General features: G+C 41.8%; 2 protein-coding genes across 11 annotated transcripts in view; one reads left to right on the forward strand and one right to left on the reverse strand.

Annotated features, from left to right (window-relative positions):
- Positions 1–3,827: 3,827 nt before the first annotated feature.
- On the reverse strand, positions 3,828–15,379 carry LOC142950187 (uncharacterized). Of its 8 annotated transcripts, none has more exons than XM_076092082.1 (8): positions 15,013–15,379; positions 10,844–10,940; positions 9,553–9,759; positions 7,335–7,500; positions 6,729–7,193; positions 6,472–6,539; positions 6,032–6,075; positions 3,828–4,735 (listed from the first exon to the last, which is right to left on the reverse strand). In XM_076092082.1, the coding sequence occupies exons 1-8, from the start codon at positions 15,099–15,101 to the stop codon at positions 4,684–4,686; spliced, it is 1,188 nt and encodes a 395-aa protein (XP_075948197.1). In that variant the 5' UTR covers positions 15,102–15,379; the 3' UTR covers positions 3,828–4,683. The 8 variants fall into 8 exon arrangements, with proteins under 8 accessions (XP_075948197.1, XP_075948202.1, XP_075948203.1 ...); XM_076092087.1 differs by having other exon boundaries at positions 10,844–10,920; positions 15,136–15,378; XM_076092088.1 differs by having other exon boundaries at positions 10,844–10,923; positions 15,136–15,378.
- Positions 15,380–16,510: 1,131 nt separating this feature from the next.
- The window catches only part of tmem129 (transmembrane protein 129, E3 ubiquitin protein ligase), a 29,884-nt gene continuing 21,895 nt past the window's right edge, over positions 16,511–24,499 (forward strand). The window contains exons 1-2 of one of the 3 annotated variants that reach the window (XM_076092095.1): positions 16,766–16,904; positions 20,021–20,220. Coding sequence is in view for 2 of the 3 variants with exons in the window: in XM_076092094.1 (XP_075948209.1) it covers positions 16,700–16,904 (205 nt within the window). In the remaining variant the exon portion in view is untranslated. Of the gene's footprint in view, positions 16,905–20,020; positions 20,221–24,499 lie in introns of all 3 variants that reach the window. The other 2 variants (XM_076092094.1, XM_076092093.1) reach the window with 2 other exon arrangements.

The following is a 24,499-nucleotide window of genomic DNA, read 5'->3' on the forward strand; positions in this document are numbered from 1 at the left end:
GGACTTCTGTTGAATTAGGTCAGTCACTTTAAAGGGGCTGAATACTTATGCAAACACTTATTTTACACTATATATTTTTAATTAATTGACAGTTTGTAAAAATCTGTTTTCACTTTGACATGAAAGACAAAAAAGCCAAATTATATTGACCATGATTTCATGTATAAAAGCAACAAAAGGGGAAAACATCCAAGGGGGGTGAATACTTATTATAGGCACTGTAAAAGAAGTTGTTCACAGTGTCACGACCCGGCTCAAAAGGCCCCAACATGAGGGAGACAAGACGTACCAGTATAAAAGTAATAAATATACATTTATTGAAAGTACCACTAACTAAACCGAACTAAATAAACAATCAAAGCAAAGCAGCATCCAGGTCCTCCAAACAGGAGGAGGGAGGAGAGGCGACCCAGCCAAAGAAGAGGGTGCTTCTTTATAGCTGCCACTCCCAGCAGGCTCAGGTGGGGCTCCTTAGCTGCCGATCAACATCCTGCAAGACAAACTGACAGGAAACAGACGCAGACCCCTGGTGGAAGGGAGGGGTCGTCACAACAGTAACTGAACTGGAAATCTTTGCACATCACTGTTTTAATGCTAATGACACTTACAACCTTCACGGATGTGGCTAGCATGAATCCCGTTTAGAGAGGTGTGACATCACCTGGCTGACCAGAGCATAATATCAATATCAACTGACTCCATGTGGGCTTTATTACCTGAGGCCTTCAAGAGGTTATCCATCCGACCTTTGTTGTGTCAGCTGATCATGTTTTAGTATTAGTGTGTGTGTGTGAGACGCACTCTGTACTCTGAAATAAAGCTGATTCTAACCCTGTGCTTTGTGGAGCACAAACATCCAGACTCCATGCTCATTGCTCATTTATTCATTCATTTTACAGTCCTCAGCTTAGCTCTACTCGTTAGCTAGGAGCTCATTTACATATGTAGTCCCTGGGCAGGAACCAGAATAACTTATCTGTTAAAAAACTGTAGTATAAAAATATGATTAAAACACAGTACATATTCACTGTACAGCAACAACATTAAGGCAGCACAACACAACCACAAGATGTCACAACATTAAAACACATCAAGTGTTGGAGTTAATGCTTGATGGGTACATGCTGATGTTGATTTTAGCCATGATTTCATCTTAAATTGTAAATCAGTAAGGCTGCAGCACTCTGTTATAGCATTATAGCACCATATGAAAATGTGTCTATATGTGTTTATATATATATATATTTTATATATATATATACAAGCTTTGGAGCTCAATGCAAAGTTATATGACATATAACTACATACATAACTTTGCATTGAGCTCCAAAGCTTGTTGCTCTGCCAAACTCTGTAACCCCCCTACTGATCTCATCAACAGACAACAACAGATAGAGCACAGATCTACTGTCAGGCTTGTTGTACAGAATCCTGTACGACCAGTCCAGGAATACACTGACAAAGGAGATCAAAGCAGCAGAGAGGAGTTTCACTGAAAACCTGAAAAACACGTTTTTAGCCAACGTGGGTGGAGTGGCCTGCAGGAAACAGACTGCACGACATCCTGCAGCACCTTTACCTCCAATGTTTGCTCTCCCCGCTGCTCTTCTCCCTCTACACAACGATGACCTCAGGAGACCCATCTGTTAATTAAGCTCCTGTCTGCAGATGACACAACGATCATCAGACTGATTTGGGATGGTGACGTACAGACTGGAGGTTGACCAGCTGAACCTCTGGTACGGTAAGAACAACCTGGAGCTGAACGCTCCTAAAACTGTGGAGATGATGGTGGACTTCAGGAGGAGCCCCCTACACTGAATAACACTGTGTCTGCTGTGGAAGCCTTCAGGTTTCTAGAATCCTCTATCTCCCAGGACCTTCAGTGGACGTCCAACAGAGACAGCATCAGCAAAAGACCCAGCAGATGATGTACTCCCTGCTCTAGCTCATGAAGTTCAACCTGCATAAAGAGCTGCTGATCCACTTCTACGCAGCAATAATCCAGTTTGTTCTCTACACGTTCATCACTGTGTGGTTTGGATCAGCCACCAAACAGGACAGTCAGGACTGCAGAGAACATCATCGGTACCAGTCTGCCTCCATTCAGGACTTATCCACCTCCAGAGTCAGCAAACATCACTGCAGACCCTTGTCAACGTGGAGACAACCTGTTTCAACTTGTCCCCTCTGAGAGGAGCTCCAGAACACCGTACGCCAACAGACACAAGGACACGTTCTTCCTGCAGACCGTCACTCTGATGAACAGTTAAATACCACTGTTTTTTGAGTCACGTCCATATCTATCTCTCTCTCTCTCTATATATATATGTATATGTATATGTATATGTATATATAGAGAGATGTATATGCAGCAAATTGGGACTACAATCTAAATTTCGTTTTGCAACCCTGTCGTAAAATGACAAATAAAAACCTTGTAACCTCGTAACTTGTAATATATGAGTACAGCGTGCGAGTAGCCGAGCGCGAGTCTTTCTGGAAGTCTTCAAGTATCTGTGTTTAAGGACCAGTCTGTACCAGTATCCACAGTTAGCATTAATAGGAGCCATATTGTAGACACTCATGGCTGCTGCTGGGTAATGCATGCTCACACTGTCCACAGATAACACTTGAGTCCCTGATAGCTGCGCAGCGTTAACTAGTCCCTATTATTTATGTGATTCACTAAATTATACCTTCCCTTCTTAGAGTAACTAAAGATAAGACCAAAGTAAAGCAAATACTAAAGTAATAAAATCCTCTGTAACAGGCCTGAGCAATACTATTATTGTACTATTGTGAACATTTTGAATGATTTCAGTTCTTTTCTTACTCAAAACAATCACAAGAACCTAAACTAGGACTCCATGTCTACAAAGTCCTTCAAGTGAGACGGCTGTTGGACCGCTCCGCCTCTTGACGTGGTGACAGCAGCTGATGTCTGTTGTCTTGTTTCTGTCTCTGCCTCGTTTGTCATATGTTTCCTCTCCGTCCTCAAGTTCAGGCTGAGGAGGTGGCAGAGTCAGGAGAAGCAGGTACCAACCAATGAAGGCCGCCAGCGTTAGTGCCGATGAGGTAAGATCTTGGGTTGTTGCATTTGTGCAGAACAGCAGCAGTTGTAGTCCATCCTTTCTGCTTGTCAAGGTTGACAGCAATGGAGTCACCAGGCTTGAGCAGTGGCAACGGGCGTCTGTCGTGGTGTCTATAGGCAGTCTACTGCCTTCACCTGGTGATGTGATGTCCGTCCACTGGGAATAAGCTGTTCTTTAAGTGTATTAATGGGCGTTTGTATTTGACACGCAGCATCAATTGGGCTGGAGTTTAACCTGTTGGGGTGATGGGGTAGCTCTGTGAGGTTGTGATATAAGTCATAAGCCGCAGAATTGTGGTCAGTTTTAGGTCATCAGGATAGTGGGACCCCCACCTTTCAAAGGTGGTGCTAGGGCGGGAACATCATGTCTGGTCGATCTCTGGAGAAGTGTCAGTCTCTTTCTGCCAAAGGGGTTGTCATGAACGCTTTAGTGTTAGGTCCACTTTTGCTGATGCAAGACCACCAGATGCTCTGTCCCAGCACTTCACTATGACCAAGTGACCATCGTGCAGTCGTTCCAAAATTGCTGATCACGTACTTTAGTAGACAGTTCGTAACCATTTACGTATGTGGGCTTGGCCTGGAGCTGATGGAGCTGATGCATTGATCTGCTCGGTGTTTAGGCTTTGAACGTGTTCACAAAGTAACAATGAATTCTGTCACAGAGGTGAAAGCTATGCACAGCTCGTCCAACCAGCAGTTTACCCCTAACATCAGTCACTTCATCCACTCATCTCTTCACAGTGTTTATTCTGTCGGGTAGTTTCATCTACAGCAAAGCATTGTATTTTATAAACATTTCCTATATTCTCCATCTAAAAATCAGTTCAATATGTGAAATAGCAAGTCAAAAGTAAAAGTTTCAATTGAAAAATCATAAACAATTGGACACGAGTGTGAGTGTGTGTGAAGCTGAATAACATCGGATTGTCTTAAAAACTTCACCTGAAATCAGCTTGTCCTGAAAAGTTCAAATGATACGTTAATGTACTGTATGACTAATACCAGCAAATATTGTTATTGAGTATCTGTGGTTCCTCTCAATTCAGTCTTAAATGGGACATATAATACAAATAATGTTTTCAGTTCTTGTGTATCTGGAGGTCCCAGAAACACAAACAGTGAAATAAGACGAGCCGGTCACATTATGTGTGGATCAGAAAACATGTGATTAAAGAAAACATTCAGATTCATCTGAGTATCTCACCCGGAGCGGTTCACACTGAGGGAGAACACAGGTACACAGTATCAACGTGAGAATGAGCTGAACATGGCCTCTATCACATCTTACATTACATCACAACATACTTCTATCTTACAGTATCCAGGAAGGGGATTGAAAAAAGTGTTTATTACCCCCCCATCATACATAAATGAATATCTACATGACAAAGCAAAAATAATACATACAAATAAAGAAATAAATAATAATAGGAATTTATGAATTGTATCACAAAATTAATAAAAAGGGACAAAGTTAGACACAAAGAGTATGAAGCTACAAGACTTCAATAGTGAATAAATTCTGTTCCAATTACATATAAACAAGTCTTTAAAAATGTGAATTCATAAACAATAGCTAGCGACAGCTAGAGCGAATAATTAACAGCAGGCTCCCAGGTGTCCTCCCACTCTTTGCCACTGTGAAGAAGAGCACACATGGCAACGATTAGTATATACATTTGCTCATCGAACTTGAGTTATAATGCTAACCCTAACCCTCTCACATAACACACAGATGGTCCATGTAACAAAGCTCCAACAGGCTCTTACAAGTCTGATGTCATCATGTTTTATGAAAGTAAGCTCATCAAAGTGTTTCAATGTTGACATACAGGAAAGCGTGAATCCTTTAATGTGGAGGCTCTTATAGCATGTTGTCCTATTCTCAAATGAGTGAAGAGATGATGAGCCAGCTTGCTCCTCTGACGCTCGGCCTTCTGCACTGGAAAGACTGAATAGATTGAGTTCTTGAGTGGAATAGTTGGTCCCTCTTATTGAAGGCGTGTCTTGCTGTTCAGCTCAGTGGAGAGAGATGAAGGTCTGCTCCACCGTCTCACCCGATGATATCGAGGTCCAGTTTAAACTGGTTGTGTCCTCAGGTTTAAACTCTCATTCCAGCATCTTGTCCTGTTCTTCACATTCAGAGGGCCGTGCTCTGCTTCAGGTTAACACATGTGCTGCTGTTACTTCATAATACAGCAGTAATCTCATGGTGACAGTGGTGATGACTCCACATTTGGTTCAATAGCTTCTGGATAAAATTCATGACACCATAATAACATTGTTATGATAAATGGTTTGAATATCATTTTGATGGTGTTGTTGGCACCAAACAGCTGTCCCTTCTGACGGCCGGACCCGTCTGTATACAGCATCTATCTGCATATAGTTCTATAGCACAGGCGGAGCTACAGTGCTCTTCATCATCACAGATGTGTAGTCACATCCATAAACATCTAGCCAGCAGAAAACACCATTTAAAAAATGTCCTTATTCCGTTTCCTGCTGCATATCAATGCATTCCTCATCATGAAGAACAGGACGACAGCTCCAAGCTCCTCCAGGTTTGCTGCTTTCTTGTTTACAGTGAACAACGTAGCAACATGACTGCAACCTGCACCACATAGCTTCTGTCTACAAAGCCTGAAAGAGCCACACAGGCAGTGCGTGTTTAATCCATCCTATCCTGTGAATCTATGACATTCTGGAGCTAAATAGGAAACATGCAACTTCCTACTTTCCCTTGAAATTCAGAGTCACAGTGAGAGGAATCAGTGTGCAGCTCTCAGCATGTCTACAACACTAACAACGCTGTGGTGGAACTCTTTCCACCACAGAGCTAAAGGCTTTCACAGGGCGCTGGTGATGACGCTGGCTGTTGATCATATTTCTCATACTGTAGGTTGGACCGAGTAGTAAAGTAGAGTCTCTCACCAAGCTGAACAAGACTTCCAGTGCACTCTGACCTCCTCTATTCCCTGTAGAGCAAAGGAAGGACACAATTGACAACAGTTCATTCAAAGGGCTGAGCTGCTGCACACTCTGTCCCCACAATGAATCAAGACTTCTCTGCTGAAGTGAAGACACCTTTCTGAGTCTTGGTGTTCAGCCCAACATTGAGATGAACCTACATACTCTGAGGTCTCTCAGCACTCGACAGGGTCACAGAGGAGTCATATTGAAGGATCATCTACGAAGGACTGGAGGAAGCCAGCGAGGAGTTAATCATGGACCATCAAAGCTGTCCTTCACTATACCAGTGAGTTGTGCGGCTGTTGCAAACATTGACTAGAAATCTTTTGTTCATGTAGACCTCAGGTCTGTAATGTAGCCGCACTAACACGACATGAATCAGATCAAACAGCTGATCTTACCTGCTTTGACCTCCTCTCTATTATCTTCTCAAAAAAGAAAAGCTTCTGCCAGGTGTGCTGTTTGCAGCCTGAAAATAAGCATCAACACAATAAGTAACAAACTACATGATCTGCTTCAAATATTTTTTATAAATAATCAATAAATAAAATATTGATCTATATTTTTCATGCTCTGTGGGCTGCCCTTGAGCTCCGTTAGCTTTGAATCAGAAGATGAGTGATGATGATGGGCATTATGTCATTAAACAAAAGACAACCTGTGGCTTCATCTCTTTTTCTTTTTCCCAGCAATTCCTTTTGCGTTGTCATCGCGCCTTCGACAGGAGGAGAGGTGGTGGGAGGGTTAGAGGGGGATGGCACAGAGAGAGGCGGGGTTGCAGGAGGAGGTGAGGAGCGAGAGAGGGTTGTAGGAGTGGAGAGGGATGGAGTTGCAGGAGGTGAAGAGAGAGAGCGGGGGAAGAGAGGAGGTGAAGGGAGAGAGAGGTTTGTAGGAAGAGAAGAAAGAGAAGAAAGAGAAGGAGTCGTAGGAGGGGTAGAGAGACAGAGAGTGGGAAGAGGAGGTAAAACGAGAGAAGGGGTTGTAGGAGGAGAAGAGGAGGGAGGTGGGAGCTCCACAGGGACACGGCTTAAGACAGGGAGGGTCTCCTCCTGGGAGGAGGCCGGGGGTGCTGATGCTGCTTCATCAGATGGAGCTGTAGTCGTGGCAAGTAGCTCACTGTAATCTGAGAGATAAAGAATAACGAGAGAATGTTCTTATAGCCAACAGCCCCACAGAGACACTTCATTTGTCATATTTCATCATGTTACAAAAAGGCTTTATGAACGAAAGGTGAAGGCAAAGTTAAACAAAGATGTGTTCTCACTTGTGAGGAAGTACTCATAGAGGGCAGTCATTCTCTTAATGAGCTCCCTCACAGGTCCCTCTGGGATGGGCCCGATGCCTGTGATGACCTCAGCTGAGCAGCCTCCTCTCCTCTCTCTCCCCATGAACAGCAGAGGCTTAAAGTCCAGCTCATGCAGTTTCTTCACCTAGAAAAATAGACATGAACAGAGTTGGCTTAATAAGAAAGTATATTTGTATTAATACGGTCACGCTGTTCGCTCACTCTCCCACAATATGGGAAAGAAGAACCAGCTTAGCCTTCCAGCAAAGGTTCCCGACATCCGCTACTTTGCCACGAGCAATTTGGCTTTTAAAGATTGCAGGGTGCAGATGTTTTTGCTGTATCATCTTTCTGGACATCAGATCATCAGATTCATTTCCCCCTGGATCCATCTTAGAAGTCTGCATTGTCTGTTATAATCCTTTTAGAGCATACAATCATCCAGATGTGATGTTATTGATGAAAACATAAGGCCTGATGTACAGTATGTGTAGTAGCTTTAGCTCCACCTCCACACATGACAATATAATGGAAAGCCAATGTTATTTACCCACTTCAGTATACACAAAGAACAATGGCAAAGGCCAGGGGTACATCCCACTTGACAAAGATCCAAGGAACAGTAGACCACAAGCCAATGGGGGACGTCACAACGACTACATACAGTCTGATAGGTTAACAATAGCATGAATAAGAAGTTAATAATAGCATGAATAAGAAGTTAATAATAGCATTAATAAGAGGTTAATAATAGCGTGAATAAGAAGTTAATAATAGCGTGAATAAGAAGTTAATAATAGCGTGAATAAGAAGTTAATAATAGCGTGAATAAGAAGTTAATAATAGCATTAATAAGAGGTTAATAATAGCGTGAATAAGAAGTTAATAATAGCATTAATAAGAGGTTAATAATAGCGTGAATAAGAAGTTAATAATAGCGTGAATAAGAAGTTAATAATAGCGTGAATAAGAAGTTAATAATAGCGTGAATAAGAAGTTAATAATAGCGTGAATAAGAAGTTAATAATAGCATTAATAAGAGGTTAATAATAGCATGAATAAGAAGTTAATAATAGCATGAATAAGAAGTTAATAGCATGAATAAGAAGTTAATAATAGCATGAATAAGAAGTTAATAATAGCATTAATAAGAGGTTAATAATAGCGGGAATAAGAAGTTAATAATAGCGTGAATAAGAAGTTAAAATAGCGTGAATAAGAAGTTAATAATAGCATTAATAAGAGGTTAATAATAGCATGAATAAGAAGTTAATAATAGCATTAATAAGAGGTTAATAATAGCATGAATAAGAAGTTAATAATAGCATTAATAAGAGGTTAATAATAGCGGGAATAAGAAGTTAATAATAGCGTGAATAAGAAGTTAATAATAGCGTGAATAAGAAGTTAATAATAGCATTAATAAGAGGTTAATAATAGCGTGAATAAGAAGTTAATAATAGCATTAATAATAGCGTTAATAATAGCGGGAATAAGAAGTTAATAATAGCGTGAATAAGAAGTTAATAATAGCATGAATAAGAAGTTAATAATAGCATGAATAAGAAGTTAATAATAGCATTAATAATAGCGTTAATAATAGCGGGAATAAGAAGTTAATAATAGCGTGAATAAGAAGTTAATAATAGCGTGAATAATAAGTTAATAATAGCATTAATAAGAAGTTAATAATAGCGTGAATAAGAAGTTAATAATAGCGTGAATAATAAGTTAATAATAGCGTGAATAAGAAGTTAATAATAGCATTAATAATAGCGTTAATAAGAAGTTAATAATAGCGTTAATAAGAAGTTAATAATAGCGTTAATAAGAGGTTAATAATAGCATTAATAAGAAGTTAATAATAGCATTATGCACACACATTATCACTGATCTGGAAACAACAGTGAAGTCATTGATGGTTAATAGAGATCAGTCCACAATGCTGCACCCTGGGAAATAAAGAACAGATATTTTCTGGTGCGCTGCCAAAATGTGGACGAGCAGATCAACACAAGTAAAGAGGACTTAAGGATTAGGGTTTAGCAGACTGTAGGGGCCAGGAGCCTTCTTCATTAACGTGCTCTTTTTTGAAGGCCTGGCTCCCTGGGGCCCACCCATAATGCTGGGGGCCGGGACCCTTAATAGATGATCCAGGCATGTAAAGACCTGAGCAGAGAGAGAACATTGTCCTTACAGATATACGGGCTGAATCCACCACTCTGCCTGCGTTGCGGTGCTCCTTCACTTTCCCCCCCCAGTCACCAGAGCGCAAGCTCTCCTCCTTCAACTTAATCCTCTCTTTCATAGAGAGGCTCGCAAAACACGACTGGCATGTTTTGCGGTTCGCTGCATTCATGCCATGACAGTGGAGGCAAGCCTTGGTTTTGGGTTTGGTCATCTTCTGCAGATATAAACACATGGAAATGTTGTAAGCATTACAGGTGGGAATATGAGGAAAACATATATAATTCTAATATTCACTCCTCAGGAGTATTATAGTAGTTATTAACTCATTGCTTCTGATGTGTGGTGGTTGGATCGACTAGTAGGGAAGAAACAGCAGGATGGAGAAGGACAACTGCTTCACAACAACACTTCCTCACATGTGACTAAACTAACCAATCAGAAGCTAGGAGGACTTCGACTGCGGTAGATGTGAGGAGAACCTCAGAGGTAGATTCTGCAGATTATTGTAACAGTTTTAACGTCACTGATGAAAGTATCACATCAATATGTTAATCTTGGTCAATTCAGATTTCCAATTCTTTTAAAGTCCAGATGTTCTTTGTGTAACTGACAGTGTACTGACAGCAAGGCTACACACTCACATGATTACCACTGTCCCAAAGTCAGTGCAAACAGCCATCAACATTACACATTTACCGTATTGGTTATAAAACACACAAGTCAAATTGTATTGAAAACATTTGCTTTGATTAAAAGAAGATCAGTTTTAGCTACATAATGATCAGCTGTTTAGAGTTAGTGTAAAAAAGATAAACAGGTCACTCCCTAAATAATGTCTATTTTATATTACTGTAAAAACATCTCCTTCAAACAAATGCATTCATTTCTCCACAAAAACTACATTTTACAAGATTTAATTTGGACACATCATGACAGCTTTATATTTACTCAGTACAGAGGAGACATTGAATGCGTCATGATGTAAGTCGATGCGCCCGTTAACGTTAACGTTAGCCGTTAGCTCAGTCATAAGCAGGACTCGTGCTGACTCTGAGCAGCATGATGGGAATGAATTACAACAAGAGTCTGATCAGTTAGTTGTTCCAAGGCTTATTTTACACTTGCAGCTGTGACAACTTGTGAGCTTTGTGTCTTCGTCCCTCACGCTGAAGAACTTGACAACACGTGTGTGTGTGTGTGCGTGTGCGTGTGTGTGTGTGTCTGGGACCAAAAACTATAGTCTGGTACAAGAAAGTAAAAAAAACTCTGAGGGTAAAAAACTAAACATTAGCACGTACCACAACTGTCCAACTGGTGTAACAGCTGCCTACATGGATCCTCTCTCGTGTTTCCAGTGCTCCGTCTCGTCTCCTATCTGCTGAGAGATGAATGAAGCTGAAGATCATAAAAACAATAAACGTGTATTAAGTACTACTACCTTTGCTACATTTATCCATTATTCTAAACATGACTGATTTCATACAACCATTCATTTACCCAAAATATATATCAAAAACTTGTCTGATTAATATTTCAATATTTTATTCAATCATCTTGTCTTGAAAACAAAAACCAAATACACAAGATATTAACCGCTATTTCTCAAACACCTGATGAACAGTCACAGGATTACTGTGACTGTTCATCTAATCATCAGTATCTCACTGAAGCACCTAACACTGGAATGGTTAGGACTTAGATTGATTTCATCTCTGAAGTTAGATGCAGTTAAGATAATCAAATGTGTTTCTGCATCAGTGTGGGGTGAGGAAATCATCGAATAGATCAACAGTAGATTAAACTGTTAGAGAGAGAAAACATAAAGCAGAGGAATAACACTGCTACTCATGGTGTAACGTTATGTTACCATAATAACCTTTCAGAAATGAACATGAAGAAATAATCAGAAAAATCGATTTGAAGTGAAAACAGTAAATCCTAATATATCATGCTTTGATTGAGACGAGAAGAAAACAGGACACGCTGATGACAAAGAGAGGAAGTGTTCCTGCGAGGCAATCGTTCTGCTGTGATCAGACATTTTCAATTTGCAGAGTTGACAGAGAAGCTCATAGTTGGGTGTCAGTGTAGAATGCTTCCCTGCTTTAGAGGATTGTGGGCGAGGTTTTCAGCTTCTTCTGTGGGGGAATGCATGCTTTGTCATTCTTGCCTTACATGTATTATGTATTTCATCATTCAATTGGTCCATTAGATCGCCCTAATAGTGACACTCCCCCACCGCCGCACAACCCTGCTGCAAATTGTCGCAACGCCGGGATTTGTGTGAACGCAGCAGTTAGGGCAAAGCTCCTGACAATGCAGGGAAACGAGGGGGTCGGGGGCACAGCTGAGTCACAATCAGGGTTCTTATGTCCACCATCCAACCAAGGACAATCTGATGGACAACCTGAGAACCTACACACTGATCTAGGAGGAAATTAATCTCGGACATCTGATCTGAGGCACTCCGATATTTCAAAGGGGACTTTTGTTTTGATGTAGACAAGGTCTCCGGATCCATAGGGACACTTTAGTCATACTGTTGTTTCTGCTGGTTGTGGGCCTCGCCCCTATTCCATGCAGAAAACAACAGGAACCTGCTGCAGAGTGAAGGCTTGTGCTGTAAGCCAAAGCAACTTCATTCCATTCACAGGCTGCTGAGCTCGTGTCTTGTTTATCTGACTAATGAGTGTTCTGTTGAATCTCTCTGAGGGTGATGCCGGCTGGTTCATGCTGTCTGGATGCTGAGCAGGGTTCAACTAGTACAGACTGGATCTGGAACACCATGCTAACAGATGAAGGTTCAAACGAACATCTTGAGGCCTTCGTGGCGCGCTGGTCTGGAATGGCATAGAGGTTGACATACTTGAACAAATAATTATCAAAGACGCGTGACAAGCACGTTGCTACGACTTGTGATGAAGAGTGTGTCAGCTGCGACCTTTTGGAAAGACTCAGCAGCAACAGTTGTAGCTCTCCGGTGAGGTGTGGGACTCCGTCTTGCATCACATGGAGTACATTACTAACGCCTCATCTGTCATGTGACATGAATGTCCAGTAGCACAGTTGCTGAGCAGGTTTCAGGACTTTATCTCCAGACAGATTAGCGGCTACTGGATTTCTATGAATATCTTTAGAGCAGTGTCTTCGAAGGCATGAGGAACAACAACCGGATGCAGCTCTGACTTAGAGGGTGGATTGAAAAGTTTACAACAGAGCAACCGATAACAAATGTTAAGTCTGTGGTACTCTTGCCAAAGTGCTTTCTCAGCATTTGTGCCTTTTTTCATGAGTCAGTATGGTGGTTTCTGACACTTAGCCTTCCAGCCACTGGCCTCTGACATCATGGACTCTTGAAGGCCTCAGAGAGTTGAAGCATGAATGTAGAGGAGACAGACTGTGTAGCTCACTGTAAGTCCGGACCAAGAGGCTGTGGTCTCGTCAGGGAACAGGAAACTGACTTGGGATCAGTATCGCAGGAGCAGTAAGTAGTATGCAGAGAACTGACAGGACTGGAGTGTCTCTTGTCAGGGTGTAGACTGAGAGCAGGTGTGCAGGACTCGCTGTGCTCTGTATGCCTGGTGTCAGCAGGTCGGGACAATGCATCTGCACTTTGTCAAGTTCAAGAGCCCAGCGTGTACCAGGCGGATGGCTTCTGGAAGGAATGATGCTCTGTGCCAGTTGGTAGAGCACCTGAGAGGCACAGGCACCACCGGAGAGGAGCATCTGGACCTCGGGTTGAAGACATGAATGCTATCCCACATCATGCCTTTGCCCTGACCTGCTGCTCACACAATGAGACTAAGCTTCGGAGGGGAACTGGCAAAAGGAGGAGGAACACGGAATACTCTCGATGAAGGACCTGTAGAAGATTTGGAGGATTTTTTTTCGACACCGCATGAATTCAGTTTTGAGTATTGACGTCGGTGTCCTTTCTTAATGATAGGTTCTGTTTGTCTCAGACTTCAAGGTGCTATCAAAGATGGTCGTGAGATAGGGATACTTGTGTACGACCACTGGGACTGTCCTTAGAGGCGTGTCCCTCTCAGCGATGTGTAACTCCAGCAGTGCATTCTCACAGCACTCTAAGAAATGACGGTATGATGGATGCTCTTCTTCACTTCCCATCTTTATTATTGTGTTCATCACTTTAATGTTGCAGCTGGTAAAGGTGGCGCTAATCCTAGTTACTAAATCATTTGGCTGTATACTACTTAATTATTAATCATAGTGTATTAGTTGATTCATATTTTGTGTTAAGAGTCTGAACCTGTAGAGTAGGCTAAATCCAGTCCCACATTTGACCCTAGAATGGCTCCATTTCCACATGATTCCAGACCATGACTTATGTATTTGAGTTCAGAACATCTCTGACCTCCCCCATACTGAAAATCAAACATTACCACTAAGATTTATTTTTAAAGTAAAGATCCCACATTTGTACCGTGTATATTCTTGGACTTGCTGCCTGCTTCGCCTAACCAGCTGCTTATCAGCAGCTCAACTCTATCTGCTGCCAGCCTGCTCACCTCTCGGCCGGCTACGCCACTACTAGTGGTGTAACGGACCACGGTTGATTTAATTTACCTTAACCATCAATGTGTGGAATTACATTTGACTGATGATCTTTATCCGCCAATAAAAAAAGAAATAGTCTGGAGCCTTGTAGACCAGCTGCTATAATGAAACAACAGCATGGATCATCAATGATCGGTAATTAGTATCCGCGGCAAAAGAAGACATGATCAGGGATCTAAAAGTGATATCTGCTCCCTTTTTTCTTCTGTGCTGATCTGATCTGTGATTTGATCCGAACTGTGAGTTTTATGATTACTAGCACTCTCCTTTTTAGCCACTTATCCCGGCAATATTAGGCCAACAAACTACCTATGGAGCAAATGTCTGTTATCCCACATCAAAGTGAGGTGAAAAGGCTTCTTTTGGTTGTCTGGAAGGGACTCTGACTTTGGATCAGTCAAAAGCCCCTTTTACACAGATTCAGCAATATTCCAAAAGAAAGTTCCTCCGTTACATTTGACAATGAGGTAGGGACCTCCAGCGACGGCTGATTGTTGATCAGTATCAGCAGAGCAGTTACATAAAGCAGACTACAGGGCAGGAGACTATGTTCTTGAAATATTATGACTTTATAACAATTAAGTTACTACTTTATTCAATTAATATTACAACTTTTCCATTATATTTGTTATAATTTGAATTGGCACCTGGATTTAGTGTTTTCCTTTTCATAAGAAAAAAGATTAAATAATTCACCAGCATGCAGGAAATAAAGTGTTTGATATTGATGCCCCTGGGTCTCCAGCTGGATGGCGTGATTACTTGGACACAGCCGGATGACGTGTTACTTGGACACAGCTGGATGACGTGATTACTTACACAGCTGGACACTGTACGCTCTACTGTTAAACCCTGCTGGTAGCACCAGCCGCTGTGAAAGCCCACTGACCTCCTCAGACTGCAGCACATGAACCGATTCACTCTCATCGCCACACATGGAGGGAGAAAAATGTCTGGTTCAAATGTCACAAAAATCATGAAAAAGGGGAAAAGCTGCAGAAATCCTTCATACCTCCAACTACTAGGAGCGTTCAGTTCATCCGCTGCTCTCGACCGGACAACAGTCCGGGTGCACACAAATGGCGGTATCCACAGTTACAGGGACTAAAAGTCACCAAATCCTGAACATAACACCACCTAACACAGGGTCGTGTCTGTGGTGGTTGGGTCACTCCTATTGGGAACGCGGATACCAGCGCCTAACTGTTCTCCAGACTGATCCACAAGTTCACAACAACAACACTTCCTTGTTTCTACACGACACGTGACAGAACTAACCAATCAGAAGCTAGGAGGACTGACCGAGGTAAATGCGAGGAGAACCTCAGAGGTATATTCCTCACATGATCCTGTATCCTGTTCCTAACTCTTTAAAGTCGGTGATGAAAGTATTTAAGCACAGTATGATAATATTGTTGGGTCAAAGTTAATATTTCAGAATTCTGTGGCCAGCAACAAAATCTGAATTTATTAAAAAGAAAATCCTGCTCATGTTAATTTTTTTTATTCTTAAAATGAATTAAATAATCAACTAATGAATTAATCACTTTGATTTAATTATTCAATTAAATATCAATTGATTACGTAATTAATTACTTTAATCAAATGAAATTAATAAATGTACTGCAGCATTACATTACATTACAGTCATTTAGCAGACGCTTTTATCCAAAGCAACTTACAGTAAGTGTATTCAACATATTCAAGAGAACTACTAGTCACCAGAAGTCATAAGTGCATCTCATTTTTTAAACAAGCATCTAAGAGCATAAACCAGAGCCAGCGTACAGAACTGCAGCAGCAACACCATGCGCATCATTAAGAAAAGATTGGACTCATTTGATCTCAGCTTTGAAGCAGTGGAACCAAAGCACCGTTTGTCTTGACTTGACATTCTCCTGTCTAGGCTCCTGTTTTTGACTTTACCACTATCAAGAACAATATCCACTGTCGTTGTTGTATAGGTTATATATATGCTTTTGGATATATAATTATATTCATACTGTACATAGTCGTTAAATGTTTATACTTACATCTGTTCTACTGTTTTGGTTGTCCTTGTTTTATGTTTTTTTTATATTTCTCTTGTTTATTTGTAAACTTGTGTTTGTACGTTGAGACCAAAGTGGAAACCGGAGTCAAATTCCATGCGTAGTAAAGCTGAGTCGGATTCTGATATTTATAGTTCAAATAACAAAAAAGGGGCTATTCACTGCGGAAAATAAATATGAAACTTTCAAAATCAGAGGGTTAGCACGAGGACAGGTCAGGGTCAAAGGTGTCACCATGGAGGTGGGTGGGAGCTTTTCAAAACGAGCGGACTACTTACAAAACTGTAAGTGAACACATAACAGTGTTCGTTAAACCCGGTAGGAGGCAGTAATACAAAATAAAAGGATGGCAGCTGTCGGAAAAAAGCCTAAGAAGAAGAAGAAGGAAAAACAACAACAACAAACAGAAGAGTAGAGCAGCAGATGGCAGCACGCACCTTTACATAGGGGAGGGACGGGTAGAAGAAGACATTGATAAGGAAGTAGAGGAGGTCCCACCGCGGTAGTGGTGCACCTAGAGAAGGCATGGAGAGCCCGGAGTTATCCTTTACTCTGGCTTATGTAGTGTTCTCTCTCTGCTTCGTGTTTACGCCCAACGAGTTCCGTTCGGCCGGTCTCACCATCCAGAATGTGTTTTCGTCGTGGCTGGGGAGTGAGGACGTGGGCTTCATCCAGTACCACGTGAGGAGGACCAGCATCACCGTCCTGGTCCACTCCGCTCTGCCTTTAGGTAAGACCGAACATTCAGATACGGAAAGAACTAACGTTGTATCAACATGTGTCACGATGTCACTAGTTGAACAACATATGTTGATCAACTTCACTGCTTGGAAGGTCTAGTTTAACACACGTCATGTTAGCTTAATACGTGATCAGAGCTCCTGTTAAAGACACACACGACGAGCCTTCATGTTGAGGTGGGACAGTGTTGTAGGACAGTGTTGTACTTTCTATGCACGGTGTCAATATCTGTGGCACGTGTGGGACATCACGTGATGCATTCACAGAGCTACACCTCCTAAACTCCTCACCTAGTAAGGACGTTAAAGGCACCGAAATAGGCGGCCACCTATCTGCTTTAGTTTGAGAAAATACTGACCTCCAGTGAGGAAGGACCCAGATTTCTAAAGTTGTGAAGATTATTTTATTCTAAATCAGATTCTGTTCATGCCTCTTGAGATTCTTGCACATTTTGTTGAATTTGTTGAATTTGCAGGCGAGTGCTGCGGCCTACTGTCTCAGATGTGGATGAATGCCATCAGATTTAGTTACATTGAGCACAGCTGTTTGAGGAATATACAAAAGGCAGTAGTGGGCCGTCAGGGCCTGCAAGGTCTTCTCTGCTGGCCTAAACAGAATCACAAAGTTATATCTATTTTATAATTTAATCATTTTTCATAAATACACTACATGTATTATACTATTTTTCCCATTATCTTATTTTCTCATTGCACAGCTACTGTCTTCCTCAGTTGCTCTGCTTCCAGTGCAGCTTGTTTTAAGTAGAGCTTTTATCCAATCAGATCTCACCTCTGTGTCTCTATGTAAGGAGAGAGGCCCGAGGTCCTCTAGAGAGCCTTTGCACTTTAAGTAAATGGGGACGATATTGTTGATTGTCATAGTCTTCAACCAATCAGATCTTTAGTTTGACATGTTGGGCGTATTCTTTGACGTGCCGGTGGTACCGAGGTAGCCTGCTAAGTACGTCTGTATTAACGTGCGCTGTGATTGGTCAGTGGGCCAGCGTGACTTTTGTCAAACACAAAGCTAGCTAGCAGATCTTAGTGTTTAGTAAGAGTTCATGTTGAAACATATGTAAGAGAAGTTATGACATTTTTAGCGTTTTGCTTGCTGTAGATTCTTTTATTTTTTTAACCTTTTTCTACTTTTTTCTACTTCTACTAGCTGTGTTTTTTAACTTCAATGGCTGAAGGAGGAGAAACAGATTTCTCAAGACCAGAAAAACTGGACATCGTATCAAAGGGTCGGTCACCCCCACGACTAGCATGGAAAAGGATTTGTACTAACGGTATTTCTGGCTGACAGCGGCGGAGAAGCGTTGCACATTTTATGGCTAAGAATGAAACTTTTGCTGAGACCCGAGTGGATCTACAACTCAATGAACACGTTCAGGAGGTCCTCTGACTGGAACTGAACTGAACCGATGTTCTGTACAACTGCGGTATTAAACTCTTTGTTAACAAAGAAAGGAGGATGGACTTTGTATTTAAGTGAACAGCAGCTTTAAGTGAAGTGCTTTTGTGTTTTTACATCTGCAGTAGTGTTACTACTGTTAGATTTTCTATGGTGTCGTTTTTATGATATGGTGAATATTGTTCCCTCTCATGTGACTATGGGGCGATTGTGGCTAAGTGGATAACAGGGCCATCTTTCAATCAGAGGGTCGGCGGTTCGATCCCCGGCTCCGGCTCTGCTAGTCGCATGTCGATGTGTCCTTGAGCAAGACACCCCAAAATTAACCCCAAAATTGCTCCCGTAGCTGTGCCTACGGTGTAGAAATGTGATAGACTCTGAATTGTAAGTCGCTTTGGATAAAAGCGTCTGCTAAATGACTGTAATGTAATGTAATGTAATGAATAATATTTGAATGGCTCATGCTCTTTAGTGTGCGGATGAATACGCGTGTTAGCGCTGCAGTGTTGCTGGATTGATGTGTCATGCTTTGTTGTCATATAAATATATGTGACTGGTTCTGGTTCTTGTCATTGTGTTAATTACATTGATTCTGACTATCCCGTCATCGTGGGGTTTGCCACGGTTGTTTTCCCGTTAAGCTAGTTTAGAGTAGCCTCAGCTGTTTTTTGTTATGTTTTTTTTAGTTCCGGGTTGAAAGGTCACACAGCCCGTTGTCTGTTACCTGAGTGCAGTCCACCGAAAACATTATCTTTCCCACAATTTAAGCTTCTGCATTTTCCAAATGCACTATTATTATTCAAACGTATTATTCGGTTCGTAAGCCTCGTACCGAACGGTTTAATACGAATACGTGTATCGTTACACCCCTAGAAACAAATAATAACCGTAGCTGTGGCTCATAATGAGGTTATTCAACTGTAGTAGGACAGCACAGAAGGCCCAGGTATAAAATGCACGGCCCACACTGACAAAAGGACATGGGGTGGCTTCTAATATGCAAACGTGTCTCCTCGAGTCCTTTCCTTGCCTCCCCTCCTCTCGTCTTTGTCCCGCCCACGAGAGATTCGAGCTGAGGAGGCAAGAAAGAGAAGCAAGGAGAGAGGAGTCGAGGCAACAGACATTTATCAAATGAGACATCTTTAAAGAGTCAATTGAATATGGCGTGTGACACGCGTCATTGTTTTGATATACCGCTGCATTTTATGATTTCTTTCAGATGAGCATAACAATGTTCATGATAACATATTTACTTTTAATTTAATTCACAACATGGCATAATGTACCATGAATGGACGGATGTCGATCTATATGCTATAAATATACAAATATCCCATTTAGCCCCAAAACTAACTTTAGTTTTGAACTTGACGGAGGAAGCAGAACTTAACTTTTACATGAATGAAGTTACCCTGCTGTTTCTTGCGTAAATGCGCATGCTCTCTGATTCGTTCACATTTTGTGTTATCCATGCATCACTAATACAAATGGATATAATAGCCTTTTATGTATTGTATGGTGTGAAGCACTACACATATTAGTATGAAAAGTACGATACAAATAATGTGTGACATATATATATAATTGAGTCATATATATTATACACACAAACACTCCTTTCTATCTAAGTAGATAGACAACATTTTGTTTAAATAATAACTAATAATGATGCGAGCATCATGGACCCTACAGGTGAAGTTTAGTTGAAGTGGCCTGCATCGACATCTCATTGGATAGATACACCAGTGTGAAGGGATTGGAAGATCCTCCATGATCACGGGCAGGGACATTATTTCCGTGTCAAGCGAGGAAAGAGGACACAAAGCACTTTGAAAAGCACCCATGGTAGCAGCACCACTTGACGTAAACAGAAGACCATTCGACGCCTGGAAGTAAGTATTTATCTCATTGGAAAATGATAGCTATGCAACTTCTTTGTTTTGTACAACATTTGGTTCAAACAATAAATACTAAAAAATAATGATGCTAGCATCATGCACCCTACAAGTGAAGTGTGGTTGAAGTGGCCTGCATCGACATTAGGGGAGGGACGGGTAGAAGAAGACCTTCATAAAGAAGTAGAGGAGGTCCCGCCACGGTAGTGGTGCACCTAGAGAAGGCATGGAGAGCCCGGAGTTATCCTTTACTCTGGCTTATAGAGTTTCTATAATTCATTAATTATTATTTACCTTATATGGGATAGAAATAACGTGTGTTGAAGTCAGTGGTGGGCCGTGCATTTTAGGGCCTTCACTGCTGTCCTGCAGTTGAACCACCTAACCTCATTATGACGCCACAGCTACGGTTATCATTTGTTTTGTGTAAAAATGAAGCTCAACACCTACAAATACACTAACTGCAGAGTGCAGATAAATGAATACGCGCACGGGATGCTGCGTCATTAACGGACAATGCATTACAAAAAACTGCGGAGCTAAAACACGTATTCCACCGCACACTGAAGAGCACGGGCCATTCAAATATTATTGACATCAGAGGGAACAATATTAAATAGACACATTATCACAGTAGTAACTCTCCTATCACTTCCTCCAGGAAATACACGACTCCATAGTTCTTGTTACTGACGGATTTATTCGTCTGTCAACACCGAGAGGGAAAATGAGTCCATATGAAAACACATGAATCTTCAAAAGATGATCACTTAAAAACTTAAACTTAACTTTAACACTTTGCACGGAGTATATAGACTTCTGCCGCTTCACGTGTCTTCTTGTTGCTGTGCACCGACTAAATATGTCCCCAGAGCTTTGTTAATAAAGAGTTTAATCTCACAGTTGTTCAGTAGATCCGTGTGTTTTAGTTCCAGTAAGAAGTCCTTCTCCATTCATGGACGCCAGTGAAGACAGTGGAGCCTCCCCAGTTGTATTTCTTGAATACGTTTTAATGCGTTTGAGGCTGAAAATGTCCGCTCCACAGAGGCAGCAGATATTGGGATTGTCACCGCCCAACATGTCAGGCTAGCCCACTGACCAATCACGTACTTGTAGGCCAGCTAGCAGGCTCTGACACGTCAAAGAATACGCCCAACATGTCAAACTAAAGATCTGATTGGTTGAACACTATGACAATCAACAATATCGTCCCCATTCACTTAAACTGCAAAGGGATTCACTTGTGAGTCTGCAGGCCTCGGGTCTCTGTTCTTACCTAGAGACACAGAGGTGAAATCTGATTGGATAAAAGCTCTACTTAAAACAAGCTGCACTGGAAGCAGAGCAACTGAGGAAGACAGGAGCTGTGCAATGAGAAAATAAGATAATGGGGAAAACATTATAATACATGTCGTGTATTTATGAAAAATTATTAAATTATAAAATAGCTATAACTTTGTGATTGTGTCTAGGCCAGCAGAGAAGGCCTTGCAGGCCCTGACGGCCCACCACTGATGAAGTAGAGTGGTATTGTGCTTCATTGGTCACTAGATAAATCCCTGTGCTGAATGTGGAGAAGCAGACCCTCATCTTTTCTCTCTTGAGCTGCAAGAAGCAACTTCCCTGCATAGAATGTGTCACACTCAATCTGTTTTTTCTTTTATTCTTTTCTGGTTGGTTGTCTTATATTTCTATTTCTCGTGATTGCAAAGTGATTTATTGGATGGAAGGTGTGCTTGTTTGCAGACTAGAAGTCAGTGGTGTGTAACATTACAGCCGGTGTCTGTGCTGGAGTGTCCTCACCGTCCTCTCTCTGTTTCTATCTCCAGCACTAAAAGACAAGTAGAAGACAACCACAGATTTAGGCTTCAGCTTGTTTTGAGGCTTTGCCCCCCTCCGTCACTCCCTCACTAATGAAAGAAATTTAGATTAGTGACACTACAGTGATACAGTACATGTCACGACTCTTACCCATCCTCTTTAGGTTTGGAGAGGCTGTGCTTCCCCTTTATGTACTACTCATGGGGAGGTGCTGTGTCAAAAGAGATGTCTCAGAGGACTTTGTGCATTATGACATATGTTTTTCTGTTAATAATACTACCTTAATCACAGATCACCCAGTTTATTTAGATGACATTTGTAGAATTTGGCTTAGTTCTTGTGTGTCAAAATGTGCCCTAACAGTGAATTCTACACAATAAAAGTTTGTTGTGTGAAATATTGCTGTGACTTTAGTGCTGGGCGGTATACCGGTTTTAATTCCCCGTATGGAATGTTTTTTTCACACACCGTCATACCGGTGCATAGAAACTACTGCTGTCACTCTTCAACAGGCAGCTAAGTAAGTTGTTCGCCGCTAGGAGCGCTACAGTCGGAGCTAGTTGTATTGAGAGGGACCTCTAGTCATGGTTATAACTTTATAACACAACAATTAATAACCCACAACTAACGCTCTTTAACAGGGCACGACACAACAGTTTGTGACACATAAACAATTTGTAACACTAATAATTGTACATTTATAAAATTACACCGCCGAACAGCATGCTGGGTACAGTTCGCTAGCTAGCCCGTTAGCACAACAGTCTGTTAACAGCTGGGAGAGGCTCCGTCGCTACAGTAACGTTACATTAAAGAACAGAGCGATGCAGGATGAACAAAGAGAACCGGGGATGCACCAATAGAGTCTGTGCCCAAGAGAGGAGCTGGGTCTGCTGTTTGGAAGTGTTTTGGTTTTAAAAAATCCGACGTTTTGCGAGTTTGTCGAGCCACTGTTGTTGCAGCTGGTGGTAACAGGAGCAACTTACTCCAGCACCTCAGCAGAAAACAGAGAGACAGCGAGATCCTTCTTGTGGCACTGGCACCTCAGTGATTAGTCAGTGGCACTTCAGCGGCAAGCGTCAGTCAGGTGCCACAACTGTGGCAGGCGAGCGGCACTAGTTCGGCACCCGTCAATAAGCTGCTGAGCGGGCAGAGCCACATTTCCTGAGAACACTCATTGTTTTTACGAGAGGTCAGCTTACGTAAATCAGTTTTAGGATTTTAGCTGAGTCACCCGTTCTCTGTATACATCCTTAGAGTAACCACGTTGTACTTTTTTGTTTCTCATTCATTTTATTTAAGTATGATTTTGCTGGTTTTGCAACAAAAGGGAACATAATACACTCTTTCCAAATTATTACTTTTATAGTCATTTACAACAATCGGCTAAAATAATGAAAATAAATCATCCGTTTCATTATCATTTAAAAGTAAACATCGAACAAAAAGTTCGGAAATTAGTGTTTGGTAGATTATTTCTCTGTTGTAACTGCTTTTTGGCAATGCATTTTATACCGTTGGAAAGCCTGTTTAGTTACCTTTCAAACGGTGCCACATTTGTAAGGAACATGCATTTCTGGGATGAGCAGCACATCTGAGTATGTGGGTTGTGCCCATGAAAAATTTGCCAAATCTTCTCTGCCAGTTGCTATTGACCGTCAGGCCCGTTTGTGCTGGCAACACCTGCACTGGAACCTGAACATGTGGAGGAACGTTATGTTCAGCGATGAGTCCAGATTCTGTCTAAGGAAGTTGGATCGTAGGGTGAAAGTGTGGAGAAGACGGGGAGAACGCTATGCTGATTGCTGCACCGATAGAGGAACACCTTTTGGTGGAGGCAGTGTGATGGTGTGGGGCGGCATCTCCATCACTGGAAAAATGAAGCTTGTCTTCATTGGAGGCAATCTCAATGCAGAGACATATCGAGATGAGATTCTGCAACCAGTGGCATTCCCATTTCTCCACAGTCTGGGACCGAACTCCATCCTCTAAGATGAAGACGCTCGCCCCCACAGAGCGGGGTTTATCAGAGACTACCTCCAGAATTTGGGAGTAGAGGATGGAATGGCCTGCCAGCAGTCCTGACCTCAACCCAAGTGAACACTTGTGGGATCAGCTGTTCGTGCCAGAGTGACCAACACAACCACATTGGCTGACTTGTGACAAATCCTGCTTGAGGAGTGGAATGCCATCCCACAGCAGTGTGTGAGCAGGCTGGTGACCAGTATGAGGAGGAGGTGCCAGGCTGTTGTGGCTGTGTATGGTTCTTCCACATGCTACTGAGGCTCCTGTTTGTTAAATAAATACATTGTAAAATTGCCAATATGTCTTGTTTCTTCCTTGTTACTGATATACTTCAATCATCCAATACACCAAACAAGAGTCGATGGCAGAATACGTTGTTTGGCATTGGCAGAGAAGATGTGGCAAATTATTCATGGGTGCAACCCACATA

This window comes from Anarhichas minor, unplaced genomic scaffold (genome assembly GCF_050575085.1).
Source record: "Anarhichas minor isolate MPS153535 unplaced genomic scaffold, ASM5057508v1 ptg000015l, whole genome shotgun sequence".
Classification (NCBI taxonomy): Eukaryota; Metazoa; Chordata; class Actinopteri; order Perciformes; family Anarhichadidae; genus Anarhichas; species Anarhichas minor.

What these genes read in the sequence shown, in the direction of transcription:
- LOC142950187 (XM_076092082.1), bottom strand. Translation starts at nt 15,101, where the DNA reads ATGATTTTTGTGACATTTGAACCAGACATTTTTCTCCCTCCATGTGTG. An exon ending in CTATGAGTACTTCCTCACAA is followed by an intron (nt 7,194 to 7,334) that starts GTGAGAACACAT and finishes TTTATCTCTCAG; the next exon opens with ATTACAGTGAGCTACTTGCC. An exon ending in TGGAAGTCTTGTTCAGCTTG is followed by an intron (nt 4,736 to 6,031) that starts GTGAGAGACTCT and finishes TCTTCTTCACAG; the next exon opens with TGGCAAAGAGTGGGAGGACA.